The sequence below is a fragment of the Emydura macquarii genome, unplaced genomic scaffold (genome assembly GCF_026122565.2).
Source record: "Emydura macquarii macquarii isolate MOO-44397 ecotype Brisbane River unplaced genomic scaffold, CSIRO-AGI_Emac_v2 contig_1477, whole genome shotgun sequence".
Classification (NCBI taxonomy): Eukaryota; Metazoa; Chordata; order Testudines; family Chelidae; genus Emydura; species Emydura macquarii.
The window spans coordinates 15,436,243-15,461,265 of record NW_027131614.1 but is presented as its reverse complement, the minus strand read 5'-3'; the positions used below and the strand labels follow the sequence as shown (position 1 = coordinate 15,461,265).

The following is a 25,023-nucleotide window of genomic DNA, read 5'->3' as shown; positions in this document are numbered from 1 at the left end:
CTAGGATACAAAAACTCAGTTTGACTCCAACTTGTCGGTCAGGTTATGCCCATACTGGCCAGGCCCAGATGCAGTAGGTTTAGGTATGGGTGATACCACTGTTCCATATAATATCACAAACAACAGTTTATTTACATTTTCCTTGTTACTAACGTCCACATTTATTGAATCTAACTGGTTTGGATGTTGTATGATCATGTAAGAACCAATCACTTTGCAGAACATATAAGGACCAATAGTTTATATCCTCACTTTATGTACATTTCAAGCTTACTAGCTCAGGGTATTCCCACTTATGTCAACTAGGCTGAAAACACCATCTTCAGCACACAGCCTGTCACACACTTGTTTACAGTTTAACCTTGCACTCAGATCAAGCTATATGCAAATTTATTCATGCCCAGAAAGATCTATGCCTTCAATGACCAGGTGATTAGAGCAACAGAATTCAACCAACCACTTTCCTCTCTCATTTTGTTGAATCCAGACCACTGTTTCTCATTACTTCTTTAGGAGATCTTGCAGCTCTGACTTTTGCATTCAAGTCCCCAAATACGAGGGTGATATCTTTACTTGGTGTTTCAATTAGTGTCTCTTCAAGTCATTCATAAAACTCATCAAATGTTGTTGTAAACTGGCTGTTATAGGGGCATATACCTGTATGATCAACATATCGACTGGTTTCACCCGAAGGCCAATTTTAATTATTCTATCGCTGATTGAATTATATCCAGGTACACACTCTGATGTCTCCTTGGATAAGATAAATGTAATCCCATTGTCTCTCCTGGAGGAAGTATAATGCCTGATGATAGCACCAAGAACAAGAAAGACCTTCATAAATGAATCATCAGAGTAGGAACATGAAATATGAGGAGCATGTATGAAGGGAAGCTTGCCATTGTGACCAAAGAACTGGAGAGATGTAAGATAGAAATATGTAGAATCTCAGAGCTGTGTTGGAAGGATTAGGGTCATACCATGACAATGGATGGATACATAGTATTACTATTCTCCCATCAAGCTGTGTCCCAAATCATCTAAAAAATTTCAGGTCAAAGCCTACATCTTGAATTGTACCTGGAAATATTGGCAGCACTGCAGATCATTGAGTACAAGAGTAACATGTTTCCTATGAGAAGTTCTGCTAAGCAAGTAACAAACCACCTTCTGCAGCAGCTGAAATTTCCAAGTAGGATGACACTACTGTTCAGATGCTTATGGCCATTTACAATTCTTCTGATTTTGCCAATGAACACCCAGTGTGGGCCTGTGATCTTCAAGTGTCACCCCATATTCATAGCACTGCAATAATCCAATCAGCAGATAACAACGGCATGGATAGCTAGTAGAACAGTTATCATTTCATTAGAAGTGATTAAATAATACAAAAAATAATGATCAGCAAATTTTCTCTGCTGTTATTTGTAATGTCATATTATTCATTGTTCTTGTAAATTTTTGCGAATCACACGAGTTTCACAATTTTTTCCAAAATGATTATTCCACTGGAAGTATTTGCAGGAAATACATGCTATTTAGTATCCTTTATTCATTATTCTCTTGTTCAAACAATTTTAGGGAGCGGAAATAAAACCAAATTACTTAGGTGACCAAATCACACAACACAAATAATTAACAGCAAACAGTCAAAGTGAAGTTTATGAACACACCATATGCTGAAATTTGTATAGCGCAACCAGAGGTTTCCAGACATGGAAGAAATTGTAGTGTGACACCTAGGATGAGCTGCACACCCATTATCATCACCTGCACTTTTGATTTCATCATCTGTAGTTAATTTCCTGAAGAACTTTAAATGTGTAGTTGTTTCTTTATTCTTGAAGAACAACTTGTTATAAAAGACAAAACAAAATAGCTAGACTCTCCAGCAGTATAGTGCACTTCCATACCATGCAGAAATATTGGTTCATTACTGACTCACCAGAATGCAGTGTTTGAGATGTGGAGTTTAACTTTGATATGGTATGCTATGGAGTTTCACAAATATGGGAGGACCTATTGTGGTCAGGAACGTGGGAACAGTGATTGTGGGCATGGTGAGTGGAGAATGCTGGAATCAATGGGTACATGGCAAGGACAGACTGCAATTCCCTGAGGCTATCTCCAGCCATGCAGGGATAGCAATACCATGATACTGCTGTTAAGGTGCTTATGGCAATCTAAAGTTTTTCTGAGACAGCCAGTGAACATGACTTCCCTGTGTGCAAGGGAAAACAAACAAACAATTGAATAAAGGGTTTTGGGGTTTTTTTAAGGCTAAAATAATTATCCAATAGCACAAAATACACAAGTTTGATGACCCTCACCTATGAGTGAGCAAAGTGACTTAGCTCACTAAGTGCTTAATGCTTTGTGCATTGACCCTCTGTTTTCTGGAGTTGAGGATAGCTCCCAGGTTGGGATCGAAGCTCAAAATGTATATCGCTCTATGTTTGCTTGTGGGAATGGGGAATAGAGAGGAGAGAGAGAGAGACCTCAGGGCATTCCTGTGTCTTTTACTTGGCGCAAACCAAGAAGACTGTGTTTATTAGCTGTGCTGTGGCTGTGAACAAAACTTTATATTGCTGCTTTTGCTAAGCTGGTTTCAGTATAATGTATACACTGTGTATCCTTTATAAGGCAATTTGAAAGTGGCAGTAATGGTTTTGTAGCATGAACTCCTATATAATTGGGAACCAGCCATACTTACCATCACTTGAACCCTAGAGCTTTCCTATAGATAATAGCACATTTGTGGTATAAATACCAATCCTTAACATTGCAAAAAATTTAATATAGCAAATTAGGCTGCAAATACTTTACCCTGATTTTACCAGTTATGTAGCATACAATGTGTGTTCTATCATTTGGCCAACTGGAGCTCTAGATGTGAGAGATATAATGACAGAAAAACAAGCTGTTTTTCTGGATTAAATGTTGTTTGAAGATTGTACTGATTATTACAAGTTGAAATTGCTTTAATGAAAAAACTTGCACAAGTAGTGCATACAGTATTAATACTATAAATGAAATGGTATAGGTCAGATTTACTAACCAATGTGAAGGCTGTAGTAACATCTCAAGGAGTTTCCTACAGGGTTGGTGAAGAGGTAAAAGTGTACCCCATGCCTCTCTTGTATGCATCATGAGCCCTGCAATGAGCCACCTGGAGGCTTCAAGGCAGAGAAGGATGGTGATGCAGAGATGGCTGACGTTCTCTTCTCTATACAAGCAGGGGGAATTCCTCACACAACGTCCATTGCTTAGCTTCAAGTGCCACATGGATGATAGTTTATGGAGAACACATTGGACTGGGCACAACTATAAACAAAAGTGAAATTCCACTCCTCTTTGTGTGTGAGGCGCTGGAGCAGGCTCCCTGGCATTGTTTGTAAGGATTCTGGCACAACCAAAGTGAAAGGCAGATTGGGATGATTTTTTGTCTCAAATGGAGCTTACCCCTGTCTGGATAATGTTAAATTATCTCTGTTAGAAACAGTTTATCCTTGTGCCTCATAAACCTGTGGAAAGAGCAATTTTGTGTTTGAAATGGACCGGACTGCAGGTATCTTTGAAAAAAATAACCCCCAACATTTCTGCAAGGCCTTCACATTACACAGGTTGAACACTCGGCTATATTATCTATATACTGAATGTATTTTCTCAAGAACAGAAAATAAAGATTTCTAAGGCAGTGCAGTTTAATGGGTTTATTTGCTCAGTGGAATTTTCTCCTTCCTTGATTATAAATGTAAGAAAATATTTTAGCTACATGAGAAAACAAAAGACCAGAGACCCTAGTCCCTCATACTTTCTCTTTCAGCACAAGTCACACTGGAATACTGGCTGAGGGGGATATTTTTGTCGGACCCCCCTATTAAAATATTGGCAGTACATTTCTGGTTTGTCTTTTTGGGAAATGAGGTTATTTCATTTATTTTACAATGAGTCTAATTTAGAAGCCTCTCTGATAAAGTATTTCCTGGAGCTGGTGAATTGTAACATGACCTTTGCAATTAAATTGCATTGCAAAATTTCATATGCCTAGTTAAATTTGTGTCAAGTGGTTTCACAAATGCAATAGGACACTTTATGCAAAACTAACTGAAGCTGTGGTAACTTAATTATGTATTTACTTAACATACAGTAAGTGCAATATCCTTTTAAAATGTGAATCAAATACATAAGGGCCCCTTCAACCTACCATCTGCCTTAGTAATCACTATTTAGGTGAATGGAATCATGTGTGCAAAAGAGACAGAAAACAATCCTAAGATTGCTGTTACTAATTATGGTTCAGATACTTCCAACTGGTGTTACTTATGCAACCCTGTAGATTATCAGTTGGGTTGCTTTAGTTAAATGAAGTTAGAATATGGCTCTGCATTAGCAAAGGTTTGTACAATGTGTGTCTGTATAATCACGGACTGAAATATGCTTATAAATTAAGAAAATGAAAGCAAAACTTTTTTGAAATACAATCTTGGCAGCTGTATTTATTGAGTATTTTCTACACATTTTCTAACAACTTATTTTCCTCTTATTTTCATACAGTTGATTGGTTTTGTGTATGCCTGTTACGTGATCAGTGTTTTCATGGAAGAAGAGGACAGCTGTAAGTACTGATACACACCTACCCATCTCTGGAGCTACAGTGTCTGGGGTGAGATTTAGTATTGCAATAGCCAACTATAGAGACAAACAACCAAATTTGCAAAATGTAGCCTTCATTAATACACAGACAATGTTGTTTGTGCAAACGCTCGTATGACAATAGAATTATTGTGTACAAAAAACACTTAAAATGGATTTTGTGAACTACCACAGTCACATTAAAGCCATATTGCCCAAAAATATTTGAGCAAGAGTGTGTACACCCAAGGTTTGGTGTATGTAAATACAGCTTGGATTGAGGCCTCTTTGAAAATGTGTCCTGAAGACATTTAACCTTGGGTTTAAAAATTAGCTTTGATCTCCAGACCCTGGGAACAGATAATCAGAAGACAATCACCCTCTTTTTGGGTGTCAGTTCAAAAGGCTGTGTTTTTGCATAACCAGAGGTGGGGAATTTGCATTAATTTCTTCCTAGGTATCCCCCAGGAAATCCTCTTAACATTATTGTCCCAAAAATCCATTCTTGTCTGGCTCATTTTCAATATAGGCCTTTGAACTCCCAGGTCTCACCTCTGTCACATTCCCCCCCCCCCCCCCCCCCCCCCCACACGAGATTATCTACAATCCCAGGCCATAAAAATATATAAACCAGTCATTTAATACAATAGACCTCCCAAAGATATTTAATTTAATATGGTCTCCCAAGGATGTGGCACGATACTGCCATATCCATCATATAGGCCACTTGACACTTCACAGGATCAGATCCTAACACATTTAGTGAGCAAAATACAACAGGTGATTCAGAACACAAAGTCAGCCTGATGCATGTTTTTTAGAACTTTAGAGAGATCATGTACCTGAAGGCAGTTTCCAGTTGTCTTCACTAAATACCAATGATAAACAATATTTTGTTGTTGGATGCAAATGTCAATCATTGTACATGTCCAGCTCAAGAATATTTTCACTTAGTTCTCCATCCTTCATTGGGATTGATATGCTTTGTCCTTTTCACTTGTTCATTTATACATTTTCCAAATTCTCTTGGACACAAGCTAAAATGTTACTAGATTTTTCTCAGTCACCAAAACTGCATCACAGGTTTTCTTTCTCTGAAGTACTTTTCAATATTAAGGGCAAAATTCTCTCAGAGAAATTGGTCCTATTTATTTGAAATAGGGTCAAGACTCTTTCATTCACTCTTACAAAGATATTTGTTACAGCATCTCATGCTGGTAAAAAAATAAATAAATAAACCAATACTTAGATATCACAGTGAGAGGTACTATACATAAGTCTAATATAGATATGTTTTAAGGAGGGAATTCAATAAATAAAATATTTTAGTCACCCAAAAGCTTGGGCAAGGTATCACTATGGCACTGAATTTGTGATTCTTTCTTTCTTTTTATTTTTTTATTTTTTTTGCCAACTCTGTGAAAAATGTCTTTCAGACATTTAAGAATAACCGGAACAAGAGAAAAAATGTTTATATTTACTTATTAACATAGATTTTTATGCTTCTCCTTCAAATGATTGATAAGATGAGCTGGTCCTGTCTTAGATGAAAAAGGGATCTTTTCCACTGTTTTATCATAAATCTTTAAGATGAAAACAATCTCCACCACCAAGATTAAAACCAAATTCATTTTTCCATTCAGACCATCAAGGATCTTGCAAATATGAAAAAGATATTTTTCTTGAGTATTTGGAAATCTCATAATCCTGCACAAGGCTAAAAGCTAATGATTGCTGAGCTTCAAAAAAGCTTGATATCCAGTTCCAATAAGCTCCCCAACATTTGGATACATAGCCACACTTCTTATGAACCAGTTAGATCTGCAAAATTAAGCTACAAATCTCAGAAGAGAAGGCACTCTTGCACCATAGAGTTAGATTTGGCACAACAAACTTTTCATGGCACTTTGTTGCTTTTGCTCTTGGCTGGAAACAAGTTAGTACTTTGAAATGACAAGAATTTAAAACAAAGTTAATTAAATGTATTTCATGACATTTTAATTTAGAGTAAAGTTTTGGAATGGTTTCTATTTTTGTTGAATCAGTTCCCCCATCACTATTAGTTCTACTGTTTGGGACATTGATACTCTCTTTTAATTCCTATTAACATTTATTTGCTATAGAATTAGCCACAGAGACTGAGCCTTCGTTGGTACTTAGAATACCAAGACTCTTTTCAGCAGCTCTCACTGGTTTGTTGAAACAATTTTATTTTAAGAAGTGTCACTGTTTGCCAAGGATGTCTTTAATATTTCCAAACCTTCCCGTAATCATCCCTGATTAAATTCTAGCAGGAATACAGAGAATGTTAGAATTTCCTCTTCTTCATCTTTGCTTTATCATGTCAGTCAGAGTTTGTGGCTCTTGTTCTTCATCTGAAAAGTGTATCTTCCAAACTAACACCAACCTTCTTCATATCCTCCTTCAATGTCTCAAACCACCATTTTGGGGGTCTTCCTTGTGTTTTTGTCCTGTGACTTCTAGCTCTTGTATTCTCTAGTTCACATATTGTAACACATGACCCATCCATCTCGGTCAATCCTCCTGAGCTTTGACATTACAGAGGCTACCTGCATCATGACTCATACCATTTTGTTATGTATCCTATCAGCTCTCATCGTACCGAGTATCTACCTGAGCATTGTCATTTCAGCAGTATGAAATAGTTCTTCTCTCTTCCTCATTGGTCAGCATTCCAACCCACACATCATACCTGGTCTAATCATGGTCTTATACACTATGCTCTTTAGTTTACTGGGCACATTCTTATCATAGAGAATTTTCATCAACTCCCTCCATTTGCAGCAACTGTTCATCTTGCAACTCCTAACATGCTCATCCACATTCCCATTATGGCTCAACACTGACCGAAAGCCTTTGAATTGTTGCACAGAATTTAACTCTATCTCCTCTAGCTTTACTAACTTCTCATTGTCCTTCTCAATGAAGCAGCGCATGGGTTTCGTCTTTTGTCGACTGATTCATCAACCATATTCTTCTAATGCAGCCCTCCATCATTCTAGGTCCCTTTCCAGTTTGTATTTATCTTTGTGACACAATATAATGTGACTGGTGAAAAGCATGTTCCATGGAACCTCTCCTCTGATTCCCCATGTCGAGGTGTCCATTACAATCATAAATAGAAATGGGTCCAAGGCTGATTTTTGATGCAGAACTACACTCACGTGAATGACTCATAGCCGCAGCTGCTTCTCACTACTGTTGTGCTACTCTCAGACATATCCATGATAATCTGAATATATTTCTCTGGCAGATTGAGTGACTGCAGGCATCACTGTATCATTTCACTAGGAACTCTGTCATAAGCCTTCTTTTAAATTCACAAATACTAAATGCAATTCCTTGCATTTCTCTCTATACTTCTCCTGCAATATTCAGGGTGCAAACGCTGTCCCAGATTGGTTGTTTGTTACTTGATGCTCTATTTCCTCATAGAGTCTTTTCCTGATAATTCTTTCCATCTATTCATTGTGTGACTCAATAACTTGATGCATTGGTAACTATTACATTCTTGCACATCCGCTTTACACTTGAAAATCGGAACCAATGTGCTCTTCCTCCACTCATCGGGCATCTTGCCAGCATGGAGAATTAAGGTAAAGAGGTTTATCATTACCACCATTCCCTCATGACCCAATGCTTTAAATACCTCAATTGGTACACCGTCTGTGCCCACTGCCTTCTCATGTTTCATTATCTTTAGTGCTGTCTGAGTCTCCATCACCATGGTAGGTCTTGTAAGGCTGTTGCCTGTGAATTCTTCCCTCAGCAGTTTCTTCAAATTTTCTTCATTGAACAGTTTTTCATAAAATCACTACCATCTCTTAATGATTTCACCATCTTTCCACAAGTACTCTTCCATTTTCATCTTTAACACACTTCACTGCTCCCAAGTCCTTGGTGCCTCTTTCCCTAATCTTGGCTAATCTGTATATTTACCCCCTTACATCATAAATACTCCTGCATATAAGGCTTTAAGTGCCTGACCTTTAGCTTCTGCAACTTCTCTTTTCACCGTTTTCTTTACCAGCTTGTGTTCCTCATGATTTTCCACCATTCTTAGTTTTTGCTATTTGTTAAACTTTTCCTTTTTTCTTCTTTCTGCCTCCTGCACATGACTGGATCACTACAACTCCTCCATTTCATCAAATTTCCCTTCTTTCATTTAGCCGAAGGTAACTTGTGCACTTTCTGTAACATGTTTGGATATTTTTCCCCAAGCCTCATTGGTACCACCATGGTTGGTTTGATCACGGTCCAGCCTCATCGGACCTTATCCTCAAATCTCAAACTAACTTCCCTATCCACAAGCCTCCACCACTTTATTCTTTGTTCCACAGCTAATCTTTTGTCCCCCACTAGCCTTTTCACCTAGAAATCCATTATAAGCAATATATATTGCTCTGCAATTTGCTTTCCCAGAATCACTTCACAGTCCCTCACATTTTTTGTAGATCTTTTCCTCTTGCCAGAAGTAGTCAATCTGGAACCTGTTAGTACCTCTCCTCTTTGTAATGAAGTGCTCCTCTCCGTTAACAAAGTATGTACTGGCAACATTCATGGGCTCTGGCAAACTCTAAGATAGCCTCACCACCTTCATTTCTAGTTTGAAAGCCTCATCCTCCATGATAGTTGTTACAGCCCACACAGTGTTCTCCCACATGTCTGTTGAGATCTGCTCTGATACTCAAGTACTCAGCTTGTGGTAGTTCACTTATCACTTGAACCAGTGCTATCTGAAATTCCTCCTTCTTCTCTCTCATACTACAAGCCTGTGGCACATATCCACATAAAACATTGAATATTTGTTTTCTGCTCAGTGATATTCTAACTTTTATCAGCTGGTTGTTCTTCTTTTGGATGTCCATTACTTTATCATGGAATATGTCTGCTACGATTGTTCGTGCTCTATTCCTTATTGCTACTGAGCCATCCCACATCATCTTGTAACCCTCCCTGATGTTCATGGACTTCAACCCCTTCCATTTTGTCTCTTGTATTCAGGCAATGTGCACTCTCCTTCTATTCAGTATCTGAGCTATTCTCTTGATTTCCCAATCATGTTCCTACATTCAGGGAAGCCAGACATAGTTCTTGGACTCATTTCTTTAGTCTTTGCCCACTTTCCACAGCCATAAGCTGAAATAGTTGCACATTGCTTCCAAGGAATGCCCTAGGACTGTACTGATATACTCCCTGAGGATGAAGACCCATAAAGCATGTGTGATTGGCACAACTTTTACAATCTAGCTGGCCAAGCCTGATGTTCTTGATTTGAGTTCAGAGTTCCTTCTCCTAGGTAGACTGCCTGTCCTGACTAAGAAGGCCCATCTGCTTGGAGAATATTGTTGCAATTTATATGGCATAGAGAAAGGACCAAGATAAGTGCAGCTACTTTGTGTAGACCCATTAAAAATGGTGGACTATCTCTTCCAAATATCATACAGTACTATCAAGCCAGCCAGCTCAAAGCAATAGTGGATTGGGTATGCTCTAATCTATCCAAACACTGTGTCTTCATTGAACAAGAAAACCAATGCACTGTAAATATTGCTAAGTTACAATGAATTAATAAAAAATCATGCCCTCCAGAAGTGTGACACATCCTTTGGCAAAGGCTGTTCTATGGGTTTGTGTGAAAGGGAGCACTCACACCAATGCTGCCTAGTAGACAGGCAAATCTGTAGCAGGTTGTCTCCCTCCCTGACATTCCCCCTTTTTCCATTACAGTTCCGTCTTGTGGGTCTGTTCCTTATTTTGTGACTCAGCCCTCTGGCCAGGTCACACATTCCAGTCCATCCCTTCCAAGGTACACAAAAGAAAGTTCAATACCAGGGACATTTTTCAGTGCCTGCAGAGGTTTCAGGGGTTTCTCCTTAGTTCAAGGACCTTGGGTATGGGCCCTTGAGCATTCAGGGTCTTCCCCAGCTGGATTCCCCACCAAAAAAATGGCTTCTACTGTTATCCTGTCTAGTGGAGTTAGAAGGAGAGGTAGGGCTCACCCTATCCACCAAGCTCCGATCCATGGCCCAGTAGTGGGCAGCTAAGTTTTGCACCTTGGGATGCTAAGCATCTGCCTTCCTGAATAATTTCCTACCTAAAGATCCCTTTTCCCCTATGGAGTAAATTAAAGAACCAACAATAGAGTTCCTGACCTTCATAAGCAGTCACTACTCTCTCCTTTGCAGGCTTTGTCAAGTCTGAGTTGTCAGGTCCAGGCAACGAGAAGTTCAGAGCTCAAAGCACAGGTCTGCTTCCTTCCACTGCCTGCCTCCCTCTGAGCTGTTCTGCTTCCCTCTTTAAACTCTGCTTCCATCTTGTGCAGGCTTTGCAGGTGTGGCAGGGCAGGGACGTCTGGGCCCAGAGTTGCTCCTTAATCCCTTGTTCTCCAGTGCAGGATTTGTATTGCCCCATCACAATTTGCGATAGAACTAGAGATAAAAAACTCTTTTCCTTCGCCAATAACATCCATTTCAGGCAACCAGGATTTTAACACAAGTCACAGACCAGACTGTTATAAAGATTGGGATAGCCATGAACTATATAAGGTTGAGCAGCTGTTAGAAAAAGAAGCTTTTCTAATTTATTTAGAAATCAAAACCATCCCATCCTCCCATGGCACCAGTATCTTCAGGACAGGCATTTTGTTTGTAAACTTTCTAGAAAATGTGGTTTATATACAAACCTCTAACTTTTATAGAATCGATGACTTCTGGTCAATAAGGAAACAACAACAACAACAACAAACAACTATAAATTATATCAATTTTAGCAGACAACTTTCCTAACAAAGGAATGCTCATATATGCCATGGTGGGAAAAGCATTTTGACAGTCCAGTTGCCCTAGAGGAATGAGCTTTAAGCTGGAAAAAAGGCCCTGCAACCTCAGTCTGTTGCCTGATAAAAGAAAATGTCTTTAAGATACTGTGTCAATGGTACCTTATACCATTCAGGTTAAAATATAAATATATTGATATAGATTTAATGGGATGACTGTTGGAAAGATTGCAGTGAAAGAGGTGATTTTTAGCATTTTAATATATGCATGCAGCATCTCTCCTCCCTTTGAAAACTTCAGTTATATAATATTGCAGCATCTGGGCAGAGAATAAATCCTGACCTATTTGAGATTCAGACTTTCCCTAATTAAATATTCTCTGAGTTATTCTGTGCACAAAGTTAAGCCTAGTTCTTGGACTGAAACCTGTCAGGCAGGCTTAAAAATTAATAACTGCTTCCTACTTGGCTGCTAAGCATTACTTAAATGGATTTTGGGGCTAGCACTTCAGCTGATGGACACTTTCTGAAGAGTAATAAATGCTTGAGGAAACATCTATTTCCAGCTATTGCTCTTTTTACTTGTGTTTCAGACTGTAGTTAACTTTTACTTATGAAGAAGATGATTGCAGGTCAAAGAGAATGAAAAGGAAGACCTGTAAAAGGTGTATTGCTATAGCGGGGTTAATACCTTCCATCATTCATCCTAATGAAAAGGTCTATTTATATCTCTTCCTTTCATTTTTTTCATTTCTTCTTTTGATAGATCTATAATCTACATGAGCCTTTTGGAGAAACTAAAAGATGTGAAATCTGTAATCATAAAAAACCTGTCACTGTCCTGTTTGTAAATCATTTTCTCTTAAAAAATGAACTGAGAAGCTTGTTATCAGCTTGTCAGTTACTGAATGTTTTTAATAAAGAGGCGTCTGGAGGCAAAGCCAAATAAATTTTTTAAAATATGATTAACCTTTATAAATACTTTCCAGACTTTCTTAGTGGAACAACCGATAACATTTTATTACCACTAGCTACTAGGTTGTAAACATAACATCTGCATGTGTCTGAAAGAGATAATTCTGAGCTGCATAGGCACCTCGTGAGATGGCAGTGGGAGTTCAGTTGCATGTAAATGAAATGAGTCAGGAAAAAGAAGTGAAGTAGGAGGAATACATTTGCCACAAAACCTTCAGTTGTGATTCAGCATTTGTTATACAGATAACACTGAGAACCGAATGGTTAACCAAAGGAAGTTCAAACCTCTTCTGTATCTGAGCAGAATTACAGGAAGCTTGCATTGTCCTAGAGTGAAGGTATTATCCACTCAGCAACGCCATAAAACCAAAATTAATAACTGAGTAGAATATTTTTATGCCTATCCCCTCTATATCAAGGCTGTTGTGAGAGCTAATATATTTTGAGAGCTGCATCTGCTTATTTTTTCTTTCATGAGGCTCTTTTTTAAAGGGAAAGTTCCATTATATTGACATCTCTGGTACAGAAACAGCCATGTGGCATTGCTAGACAAGTATATTAATTAACACATGATATATTATTACCCACACTAAAAAACATAGCATTGTACTATATGAAATATAACATTTCATTTATGCACACAATTGAACATCTGTTGTTAACAGTCAAATGAGAGAAAGAGGTTTATTTCCTGATATTGTTTAATATTTACATAGTTATACCGTAGGTGATAAACTCCACTCTCTTTTGGGGAAGGGAATAAAGAAGTGGCAATGAATTCTCAAAGACTTGGCAAAATTTAACAGTGGACATAATTCCACTAACGTGGTGCTGTTGTTCAGGGGCCACCCCAGGAGTTTTTCACATGGTACACACAACTGAACCCCCATCTGGTCCCCCCTGCCCAGGGCTCCCTGGCTGGTTTCCTCTGTGAGCACACACTACAGTTCCCATACATGTAGCAGGTCTTGAGGCTATCACTGAGTAAGTCCTGCAAGTAAAGCAGAACAGCCACAGGTGACTGGAAGTGGGCCAAGGCCAGGTAGGCCCCCATGGAGAGCCCTGGTGTAGGAGCCAGCCCCACAGCAGGGACATGGACAAGCAGCACAGGCCGCCCCAAAAGCCCTCCATCATGATGGGAGTGGCATGGCAGGACCAAAATTATGTGAATGGGGTTGCAACCTTGCTCAAGGGGGTCACAGCCCTACTCAGGAGGGGATGCAGGGCCCCTGCGACCTCTGTGCGACGCCACTCATTCATTTTGGCCCCACCACCACCATGATGGAGGGGCCAAACCTGAGTGGGCAGTGGGGTGGCAAATGCTGATTCTGCTTGTTGCTGCCATGGGGCTAACTCCTGAACAAGTGTTACCCTAGGGGGCCTGCCTGCTCTTGTCCTGCTTCTAGCAGCCTGAGCACCCCTGGCAAATGCACTATGAGTAACGTGAGTGTGGCTGCAGACGTTGCTGGACAGAAATTCACCACTCAGCTGATGGGACAAACAAATTTTTATCGGTAAGGCAAATCACCCAGAAGTAGTGATTACTTACAAGTGGGAAGCACATTGGGATGCTGCTACCACAGTCCCCTGCAGGACCAGTCAGTTCACAGCTTTTCCCAATCCTTTGTTACACTCACGATATATAACTCTCTGTTATCTTTCCTTGTACATATGTATATACGTAACCTCTAATTTGCCTATTAACTCTCCTCTGACAGCACAGGTTTGTGCTTGTTCAAATCAGTCTTTTCTGGTTGTGTGGTTACTTGTATCTTCAGCATTCCTTGCAAACATAATTACTTTGCAATACCTTACACCTGTGCAATTTTACTTCTGCTAACTAAATCTAAGTGGGCTCCGTCAGGCCTGAGCATGTTTTCTTTCCCAACAATCCCCACTGTGAAGATGTAGAATCTTCTCTAAGGCTTCCTCAAGGCTTATGTTTCATATACATCTCTTCTTTTCCTCAACTGCTTAATCAAGACCCCAACCTTCCAAATCAAAATGATTTCCACAAATATTAATATGGCTTGCACAACTACAAAGCCCATTAATATCATGCATATCCATAAATGTTCCCCAATATTGTATGTTAGCTCCCACCACAGGGCATTTCCCCAGTGTGTCTATATTGCTTTGAATACTTCAACTGTCCTGTTTTAAAATCAACAAATTATTCTGGGCATCTACTCATTAAGGCCTGCACATTTAAATTCATTGATGGTATGATTCGGTTTAACTTATACCTCAGTGTCCAGGGATGCACTAATCAGAGGGACATCAGCCGATACATTGTGGATCTCATATTGGAAAACTGGATAAATTATCTTGTCTATTCAGGTGACCTGCCTGGGACTAAGTAGAACATCGCCAATCATAATAACAGGTTTGTGTCCCATATTGGAAGAGTCTGGCCCACAGTGTTACACGATATTTGCCTTCTCCAGCCTTTGCAACCGTGACTTGACCTTACCCCCATTGCCTCAACCATACTGTGCAATTTTGGGTTTCATCATCCAAGGTGAACCCACATGCCAGCAATACACTTTGCAGTACATCACAATGACATAATCAGGTTCCTCTTGAAACACCATGAGGTATCTGGGGCTTTCCAGACTCCTCCTCCTCCCATTCTGACCAGCATCTGAGGATGGGTGACAAATTCTTTTCAGCTGTAATTCACCATGGTTGGTTCCAACATCCCTATTAACTGGCACTATATAAGCTTAATGCCTGACTTAACCCTTAGGCCATGGGCACCACTACTACCATAGGACGAATCCACGTCTCATTGAGTTCGCATCTTTTCTCAGTATAATAAACATTTGAGTAGCATTTGGCCCTGCATCAATGTATCTGTCATGAACTGTGCATTTATTTGGAATCCCCTATTATATCATCACACCAATTGGAAGACTTCATATGGTTGAATCCTTTTGAAATACAGTCTTCTAGAGTTACAGTTTATTAGAAGAGGGTTTTCACCATAAACCAAAATAGTTATTGTATTGACATTGTACAGGGATGACCAGGAACAAGGTTGACTGCCCTTCAGCTGCGTTACATATGACGACAACCCTAAGTATCACAAAGTATTAAATATCCTAATTAAACTTGTTGAAAGTAGGAGGCTTCTGAAACATTCAGAACAATGGCTAGCACTTCCTAACTTAAACTATCATTAGGAATCTATGATATGCTGTTGGTATTATAATGACAGACAATGAGGAGAAACACAGTGTGTTGTTAATGACTAGTGCTTGAGTATGCTTGACTGATCATCACAATAGAATAATAACAGGCTCTACTAGTTGGCACTGAAACAGCATTGTTGCTAGCAGGTTTAAAGCATTCCCCTGGGTCTGGAGTGGTTTTATAAGACAGCAGTGACTAGCTGGATTTTGGGAGGATTATATGGATACTTGCATCTTTCTGAGCTTTGTCTGTGCCAGGAACCCTGAAAAGATTAACAACTGGGTCAGTCAGGAGCACGAATGTGGTGTTGAAGATGGAGCCAGGATGAAGGCACAGCTCCGGTGTGTCCCTCAGTAGTGCATTGAGCTGTGACCAAGATTGGGTGGACTTCTCTAACAACTAATGACATGCTTTTTTTTGTTCCATGGGTTCTGCCGTTATTGTCTGTCTGGAGATGAAGTGTCTAACCCAGCAGTTCTCAAATGTGGTCTCAGGAGTTCCAGTGGCCCACGGAACATCTGCTGGTGCTCTGTGAAGAGCCAGCTAGTTATATGCTGCTGGCTGCTCCCCCTTGTTTCCAGGTGTTAAATCACATTAAAGACCATTAAAAATACATAAATATTTTGCTAATATTGCTTTTCCATGTAAGCAGTTGGTGTAGTTGCAGATGTTATGTGATTGTGAATGGGAGGGAAAATGAAACATGAGATAAAGAATGCAGAAATTCCCTGGCCTAATCAATAACTGAGAAACCAATTTTACCCTCAGCCCTGCAGGTCAACAGGCAGATTGGATAGGGTATTCTTCATCTCTAGTTCTAAACTGTTGTGCAGTATTGCTGTGTTCTGTTAAACAACTGCTGGGTTCTGCCCCAGGAGTGCCAAGAGGGTGGTACCCAGAAGTGCTAGGTGAAGTGATACCTGTGTACAAGTGTGGTGGGGCAGATCCTCAACCCAGCCAGGAAGGAGTCAAAGAGCTCCTCTGTGGACAGCCTGAGCATCTGTGAGGCTTGTCCAGCCTAGAGATGGGCAGGTCCTTAGAGAGGATGATCTCTGCTCGGTGCAGGACAGCACTTTGAAGGAGCAGAGCTGCAACTCAGAGCTGCCCAGCCCCTGGAAGCAGGAGTTGCTGACCAGGGAAATGGTTTGAAAGCCTTGGCCCCCCTGGCCCTCTCAGAGAGGAGATGGGCTGGTACTTTCCTCTTTTTCCTCTCTTTGGCTCCTAAAAGGCCTAGCACTCCGTTTTTTTTGTAGGCTGTGGGAGCATAGTGAGTTTTTCTTTGAACGTAAGAACGGCCATACTGGATCAGACCAATGATCCATCTAACCCAGTGTCCTGTCTTCCGACAATGGCCAATGCTAGGTGCTTCAGAGGGAATGAACAGAACAGGTAATCATCAAGTGATCATTCCCCCTGTCGCCCATTCCCAGCTTCTGGCAAACAAAGGTTAGGGACACTTTAACTTCTCCACACAAGGGGGAGACACCGTGAACAGCTGGAGGGCTGTGCCTTGGGCTCTAAAATAGGAGCAGTGCCCACCTTTTCCCCAGGGGGGTGCCAGCGAAGTATCACCTACTACAGTAAAGCTACAATGGGTCTTTAATAGCCACACACACAATGAGGAGTGGTGCAGGGTGCAGATATAGCAGGCTTATGCATTCACACAGGTGCCGTGTCTCAGAGGAGAGTTTTGACTCTGGGATGTGGTCCATGGCAGGAAGGAGTCATTCAGTTAGAAGACGCACACACGTTGGTAGCCCATTCCAATCTACCTATGTGTACATAAGTAGATTGTGGGCAAGGAGAGGGAGAATGGCAACATCTAAAAGACCTATGCACACACGTTCTAGAAGCTCATCAAGAGAGGACAGGCTACAGGAAAAAGACTCAGGAAAATCTGCCTGGTTTATTCTTGCCAATGTACTGTGATAAATTATTTGGATACGTCTTCACTGCAGACTTAACTCAGGCCTTTACTCAGGTGTTGGCCTAAGTCCCCCTCCCAGCCATACACCAATTCCTCTATTCTAACTTTAGTGATGCTTTAAACCAGGCTAGCTGGCCCAGCTACGGGAGCAGTTAGAGCTCAGGTGCCATTTTCAATAGAGCTGGTAACCCACCCACTTTGCAATGAGGATGCAGCCTGAATCACTGGAGTGGTTGTAGGTTGTCCAGTGCTTTCTCACAATCCCCCCTGTGTGCCCAGAAAGACAGACAAGTTCTCCCACAGTTCACTGGGAAATAATCATAGAGCAGCTCAGCTTACTGCAGCACAAAAAATCATTGATCATAATCCCAGAAATCCTAGCAATACACAGGGCTGAGTACAGCACCAGGGAGGGCACAGCAATATGGGTAGGGCTTTGTGTTTTGGCTGCTCACACCCGGGCTAGGCTAACCTAGGTGTTCAAACCTGGGTGCCAGTCACCCAAGTTACCTCTGCAGATATACCCTTTGTCTCATCAGAAGATATTTTACTGTATTCAGAATAATTCTCATTCTTTCTTGTGAAACATTAGGACAGTTAGAAAAATATTTAGTAGTAAGCATTTTTTTTAGTGTTTCCTAGCTCCTACCAGAGTTAAATGTCACAATGAATTATAGTTTAAACCATCAGAATACCTAGTGATACAGAAATACAAACATTAGCTTCTTCTATTTACAATTCTGGATGCTGAAAATACACACACATATGCACACACACATGCTTCCTTTAGAATTAAATTAGTTTACAGCCTTAAAAATAAAATTGTGAATCTTTTCAGTTAATTGCTACCTCATAGTATGCAATTTATACAAATTTAATTCATAGTCATTGCTTTTGCTACCAATATATATATTCCTCCCTTCAAATATGAATGTAAGCGCCTTGGGCCAGGGATTATGCCTTCCTTTAAGTGTCCAGGGGACACTAATATAATAAATAATATTCCTATTAAAGTTAAGCAATGCCTATGTTTAGTGTTCATGTGTAGTTTATTAAATATGCCTCTACATTTCCTACCTCCACTCATTCCTTCCCCTCCCCCCAATGATCTACTCAGCAAGCCTTTTTTTTTTTTTTGGTAATATACTGATTTCATTTCAGTTTCCACTTAGCTAATTCAATATTGATCTTGTTCTAGTCTCCACCTTCTACCTCCTTGGCCTTTCTGTTTAAATTAAATCTACTCTTAAATGGTTGTTATCCTAAACCACAGCTCCCAGCACCTTAGCTTTTCTGTTTAAATTGTATCTATTGCTAAATCAATCTTACTCCAGCCCTTACTTCCATCTCCTGAGATCTTCGCTTTCACATCTAGGCCCAAATGGTGCCTGTTCACATCCTTAGCTTCCGCTCCGCCTTTCCAATAAAGTTGAGTCTCTTTTTAAAATCTGTATTTCCACATCCAGTCCTGATCTTTGTACTTTTTCACTTCTAATTGGCAGCTACCTTGAGTCTGCTTCTCTTTGTGGAACTTGTACAGAAATTTATCAAAATCCCACCCATCAGTGCAAATTCCATCTGCTTAATTTTTCTTTGTCTTCCAATTTCCAGTCTTCAGTTTAAAGCACATCTATTTCAGTGTTGCTGTTCTTCAAGTGACAGTTTTTGCTATCTCATATTGGCATCAGACGTAAGAATTCTAATTTAATAATAGCTTTCAGTACTGCTTTTAATATGGGATATGTGAGTCTGGATTGAAAGGTAATTACATGTTGTGAGGCAGTGTGGAGAGCTGAATAGATTATAGAGTTAATTAATCAGGTCTTACACCTAAATTATCCTGATTACATACTAGCAAAGGATCTTGGGATTCAGTAATTTGAATGGTTTCAGTTTAGAGGAATACTCCCACTGCTTCCTTTTATGAATATCTCTGCATGTTTGACTCATTTAAAAAACTCATGCATGAATTAGCAATTTAGTATTCTGAGTCCTCAAAGCATGCAGCTGTAGGCTCTCTGCCCTGTTTACGGGACCAAGAAATGTAGAGGACAATCTTAGTTTTAATAAAAAGGAAGTTTGTAGTCTTTTTCCTTCCTAAAATAACCTTGTAAGTATAAATCAATCCATACAGGTCACCTGGGATGAGAACTTAGTCATTACATTTTCCTAAAGATCACCAGATAATTCACAATTCCTTTGCAGCCACACAGGCCTGTGCTTTGGATTAAGTACAGAAAAAACATATCCATGAACAAATTTTGAAAGAAAGTAGTTAAGGACATAGAGGTGAATGATAATGGGGATAAAATACAACATGGTTTTACAAAAGGTAGATTGTGGCAGACCAACCTGATCACCTTCTTTGAGAAGACAACTGATTTTTTAGATAAAGGAAATGCAGTTGATCTAATATACCTGGATTTCAGTAAGGTATTGGATACAATTCCACATGAGAAATTATTAGTTAAATTGGAGAAGATGAGGGTTAATATGAGAACTGAAAGGTGAATAAGGAACTGGTTAAAGGGAAGATTACAATGGGTCATACTGAAAGGTGAACTGTCAGGCTGGAGGGAGGTTACTAGTGGAGTTCCTCAGGGATCGGTCTCAGGACCAATCTTATTTAACATTTTTATTACTGACTTGGCACAAAAAGTGTGAGTGTGCTAATAAAATTTGCAGATGACACAAAATAGGGAGGTATTGCCAATACAGAGGAGAACCAGAATAGCATACAAGAAGATATGGCTGACTTTGTAAACTGGAGTAATAGAAATGGGATGAAATTTAATAGTGCAAAGTGCAAAGTTATGCATTTTGGGACTAACAAAAAGAATTTTTGCTATAAGATGGGGACTTATCAGTTTGAAGTGACAGAGGAGCAGAAAGACCTGGGTGTATTGGTTGATCATAGGATGATTCTCAGCCATCAATGTGGTGCGGCCGTGAAAAAGACTAATGCAGTGCTCAGGTGAGGTGTTTCCAGACGAGACAGGGGAGTGTTAGTATAAGGCACTGATGAGACCTCATCTGGAATGCTGTGTACAGTTCTGGTCTCCCATGTTTAAGAAAAATTAATTCAAACTGGAACAGATGCAGAGAAGGGCTACCAGGATGACCCAAGGAAATGAAAACTTTCCTTATGAGAGGAGACTCAAAGAGCTTGGTTTGTTTAGTCTAACCAAATGAAGACTGAGGGGAGATATGACTGCTGTCTATAAATACATCAGAAGGTTAAATACCAGGAAAGGAGAGGAGTTATTTAAGTTAAACACCAATCTGGACTCGAGAACAAATGGATATAAACTGGCCATCAATGAGTTTAGGCTCAAAATTAGGTGAAAGTTTCTAAGCAACCAAGGAGTGAAGTTCTGCAACAGCCTCCAAGGGGAGCAGTGGGGGCAAAAAACCTAACTGGCTTCCAGACTGGGCTTGTTAAATTTATGGAGGGGATGGTGTGATGGGAATGCCTACAATGGCATGCGGCCCATCGGCAACTGGTAGTAGCAGATATCGCCAACAGCCAGAAATGGGACACTAAATGACGAGGGCTCTGAGTTAATACAGAGAATTTTTTCCCAGGTGTCTGGCTGGTGGGTCTTGCCCACATGCCAGCATCTAACTGATCACTATATGTGTGGTTGGGAAGGAATTTTCCCTCTGTCAGATTGGCAGAGACCCTGGGAGTTTTTTGGTCTTCCTCTGTAGCATGGGGCAGGGGTCACTTGTAGGTTTAAACTAGTGTAAATAGTGAATTCTCTGTAACTGAAATCTTTAAACCATGATTTGAGCACTTCAGTAACTCAGCCAGAGGTTAGAGGTGTATTACAGGAATGGGTGGGTGAGGTGGCCTGCAATGTGCAGCAGGTCAGACTAGATGATTATGATGGTCCCTTCTGACCTTAAAGTCTAAGAGTCCTTTGTTTCATGGAAAGACTGAGGATCAAGATCACAGTTGTAGGTCCTAATGCCACCGAGCTATATCAAGCTCCCTCTCAGCCAGCTTCTCTGCAGAGAATACCAATCTTTAATTGGTATTGGACATCTGAATCTTGTAGGCAGCTTTGAAAATCTGAGTGCTAAATGCCATAAATGAGAAAATGAACCAATACATTTCTCCGAGAAAACTGGCAAGTTGCTTTGGAAAAGGAAGACCTAGATTTTTTTAAAGTAAAACAATAAAATTAAAAGAAAAGAAGTATTTACAGAAAACAGTGACATCACAAAGTATTGTTAGAATGGCTACAATGATAGGACAAGAGAAAGGAGAAGACAAGTACATTGTATTTAAAATAAGTGAGGTTTTAGCAAATTTCTTAGATATATGTTAGCACATTCCCTACCCTGAAAGATACTCCTGTTATATTAAATGCTTGTTTATAAGCAGTTGCTGTTAAAAGGTTCCAGTAAAAGAACGTTCTTCTACTGAATGACTTTTCTATTTGTGATCTGGGTTTTCTTCTGCAGGTGAACTTAAAAATCTGAACTATGTCCACTGTTCTAGACATCCAAAATATTCTGTATAGCAATATTACTTCATCATTAATGTATTGAATCTTGAAAATATATTGCTCTAGGAAATTCAGCTGTACTGTTACTTAACATTTCTTGGGACTTGATTATAACAGAAGAATGAACTACAGAAAATTACCTGACATTGCAAATCAGACTGTGAGGACAAGATAATAGCACTTGAGACAACCTTGGCTATATAGTAACAAGGAAGGTAGAGAAGTATAATTATTACAACAATGCAAATTCAGATCTTACTGATAAATAACTGAAGCAGGAAGATGATACAGGTACTAAAATCAAAGGTGAGAAACTGCCCCCTGGATCCCTCACAAAAACAAGTTTAGAGGAACAAACTATCTAACTTATAAATTGGCAGTGACCTGTGAGTGGGATAGATCAGTTCCAGTCAATCTTACCATCTGTACTAAACATTTTAAAAGGGCACCATGCTTTATGGCCTCAAAACCAGCAGAGAGATAAAGGTGCACTAATACAGAACACATATCCCTGAATGAGCCTGCAGCAAAAGATCAAAGTGCATCATCAAAAAGCAGACTCTAAGCTTTATCTCCTCTGAAGCCAGCCTGGAATATATTATTAAGATCATGTGTTCTGAGGTGTGACTGAAGCTGTAATGCAACAACCTTTATATATAACAGTCTCCTTTACTGTTTGAACTAGTGGAACTGCCCTTTTCACAGACCAGTGCTACATCTGTGTTGTTAGAGCTCCAGGGCATCATTTTGTTCTCAGAACCACTTGAATGTGGTTGGTGGATGAGTGGGGGGGGGTCTATATTTTTGTACCCCCATCCATGAATGGATTTTTTTTCTCAGTTTCGCTTGTACATGTGCACTGTAGCAATTTCATTATGAAAAAATGCAGAAATCCCAGAGCATTATAAGCAAAGCGATTAGATCAGGAAAGAAGCAGAAAAGACAAATTCAATAGCTGGACAAAACAAGTTCCATCAAGTATTCTTTCCAAGTATCTTACCAGTTAAAATTAGCTAGTAGAATTTAAAATAACTGGCAGATATAACTCACACTTCAGTCACAGGCACCATTGTACAATTAGCCTGCCTGATGTCCTATTTTCAACTAATCCTGTCTCGCCACTAACACCATTATTTTCAAAGGTAAACATTGCACACAACTTTCATTATTAGGAACTGCTTTAAATAGAATTGTCAGTTTTTTATATAAAAAAATGACAATCAATGCACTCATTAGTTTATTTCAGTCTTCAGAAACTAATTTTTAAAATATTTTTCTGAAAATACTTTAAAAAAGGGAATTCCACATATAATCAATAAAAATATATAACTTGTAATATTTTGTTAGGAAAGCACTTGTGCAAAGCAGTGCTGCTATGTGGCATAAGTTATAGCCAAATATGCAGAAAAGCAGCTGACTTTAATGCCTGTGTTGAGTTGCCCTGGTAAAATGAATATGAATCAAAATTCTAGCTATAGGGAGAGAGAACTGTGGTAATGAAAATCAAAATGGAAACTTGGGAGAACAAAACAACCCTTGTAAACCCAAGCTATCAGAGTAGAATTCATAGATGGCAGAGTATGGTCTGATAGGATTGGTAAATAAAAGTAATTAAACAATTACTTTGCATTTGTCATTACAAATAATAAAAAATAGCTATTTATTTAAATCTAGGGAAAGTTTCACATGCATGTAAAGTTAGAGGAGAAGAAGGACAACAGACACAGTCCCCTGAAAAGACCATACCTTCCTGAACTCAAATTAAAGATAAGAGGCTCTTAAAATGTACAGGTGCCGTGGTTACAGTCTTTGTACATAACGGACACATCAAGAGAGAGATACTATAGAAAGAGTGATACTCTTTCAAGAGAATTTTATGTGTCATCTCAGTTGAAGAGAGATCTTTAAAGACTAGAAAGCAATCAACATAAAAGCTTAATTTAAGAAAAGACTTATAAAAATACTTTGTGAAATTACACAGCGTGTTGTTTAATTTCAATAATGGAGTGAAGTGTTAAGTAGCTTTTTAAGATTATGGCTAGAGAACATTTTGCAAAGCACAGCTTTATGAGATTAAGGACAGCCAAAGTGGTCCAGTGCAGGAACATTTGTGCCTCACTAACTTGGTAACTTCTTTGATGTTCCTTATATCTTCTTTTTGTACCCTGTCCCTGGCAGAGAATATAAAGCTCTGAATATCTGATGTTAATGTGTTGGTTGTCAAAACGTTGATGAAGTGGAAAGGCCTTTCAGTAATGAAGATCATAGTTAAAATGACTCCAATCTTAGTGTCCTTCAAGTGTACTCATGAGAGAACATTTCTTAGGTGTAGTCATCCTAATAGTACTCAAGTTTCAAAATGTGAACACCTAAAATTAGTGAGCAAATTTTAAAAAATGGGGGGGTCTCTGTCTTGCCCAAGGCTACAGAGGGAGTTCAGAGCAAGGAAATACATGCTGGAAAGCCTTTAAACCTTGAAATCTCTCCCTCCAATTCCAGATAATTAAAACCTTTTTTAAAAGTAGTTTTCTATTAATTTTCTATCCCCTTTTCTTTCCTTGACCCTTTTGTCTCAGCTGGTACTTTTTGAAGACAGAAACAATCACATAATCATATATTCCTACTGATGTTGCCTCTGGTCTTCCTTTTTATACCTCCCTACTGAACTGTTTCCCCTTGTAACAGGGAGGCAGTTTCTAGGATTCTGAGGAGAAATACAGGGTTTTTGTGTGGAGGCACCCTAGATTCAGGTGCTAGAGCCCTGCATAAAGATGCAAAATAATTATCGTTGGCCCAGGATCTGGTAACCTCAACCCAGGATATAAGGGTGGAGTGTCTCTTGTAGGCAGGGGGAACCAGGGGGGGAGGAATTGCTCAAGGGAATTCCTGCTTGCAAAGAAAGCATAGACTGAGAGTTATATTTAGTTGGTGTCTGAATTACAAATAATCCAGATCCCAGGATGGAGGTAAATTTGGAC

The 25,023-nt window shown here is 39.5% G+C and overlaps 1 protein-coding gene across 5 annotated transcripts in view; it reads left to right on the top strand.

Annotated features, from left to right (window-relative positions):
* Positions 1 to 25,023, top strand: part of NKAIN3 (sodium/potassium transporting ATPase interacting 3) — a 463,496-nt gene that overhangs the window by 426,510 nt on the left and 11,963 nt on the right. For 3 of the 5 annotated variants that reach the window (XM_067553703.1, XM_067553698.1, XM_067553704.1), the window contains 2 exons: positions 4,558 to 4,618; positions 16,059 to 16,198. In XM_067553703.1, the coding sequence (XP_067409804.1) occupies positions 4,558 to 4,618; positions 16,059 to 16,192 (195 nt within the window). In that variant the 3' untranslated portion in view covers positions 16,193 to 16,198. Of the gene's footprint in view, positions 1 to 4,557; positions 4,619 to 16,058; positions 16,199 to 25,023 lie in introns of those variants that run through there. The other 2 variants (XM_067553700.1, XM_067553697.1) reach the window with 1 other exon arrangement.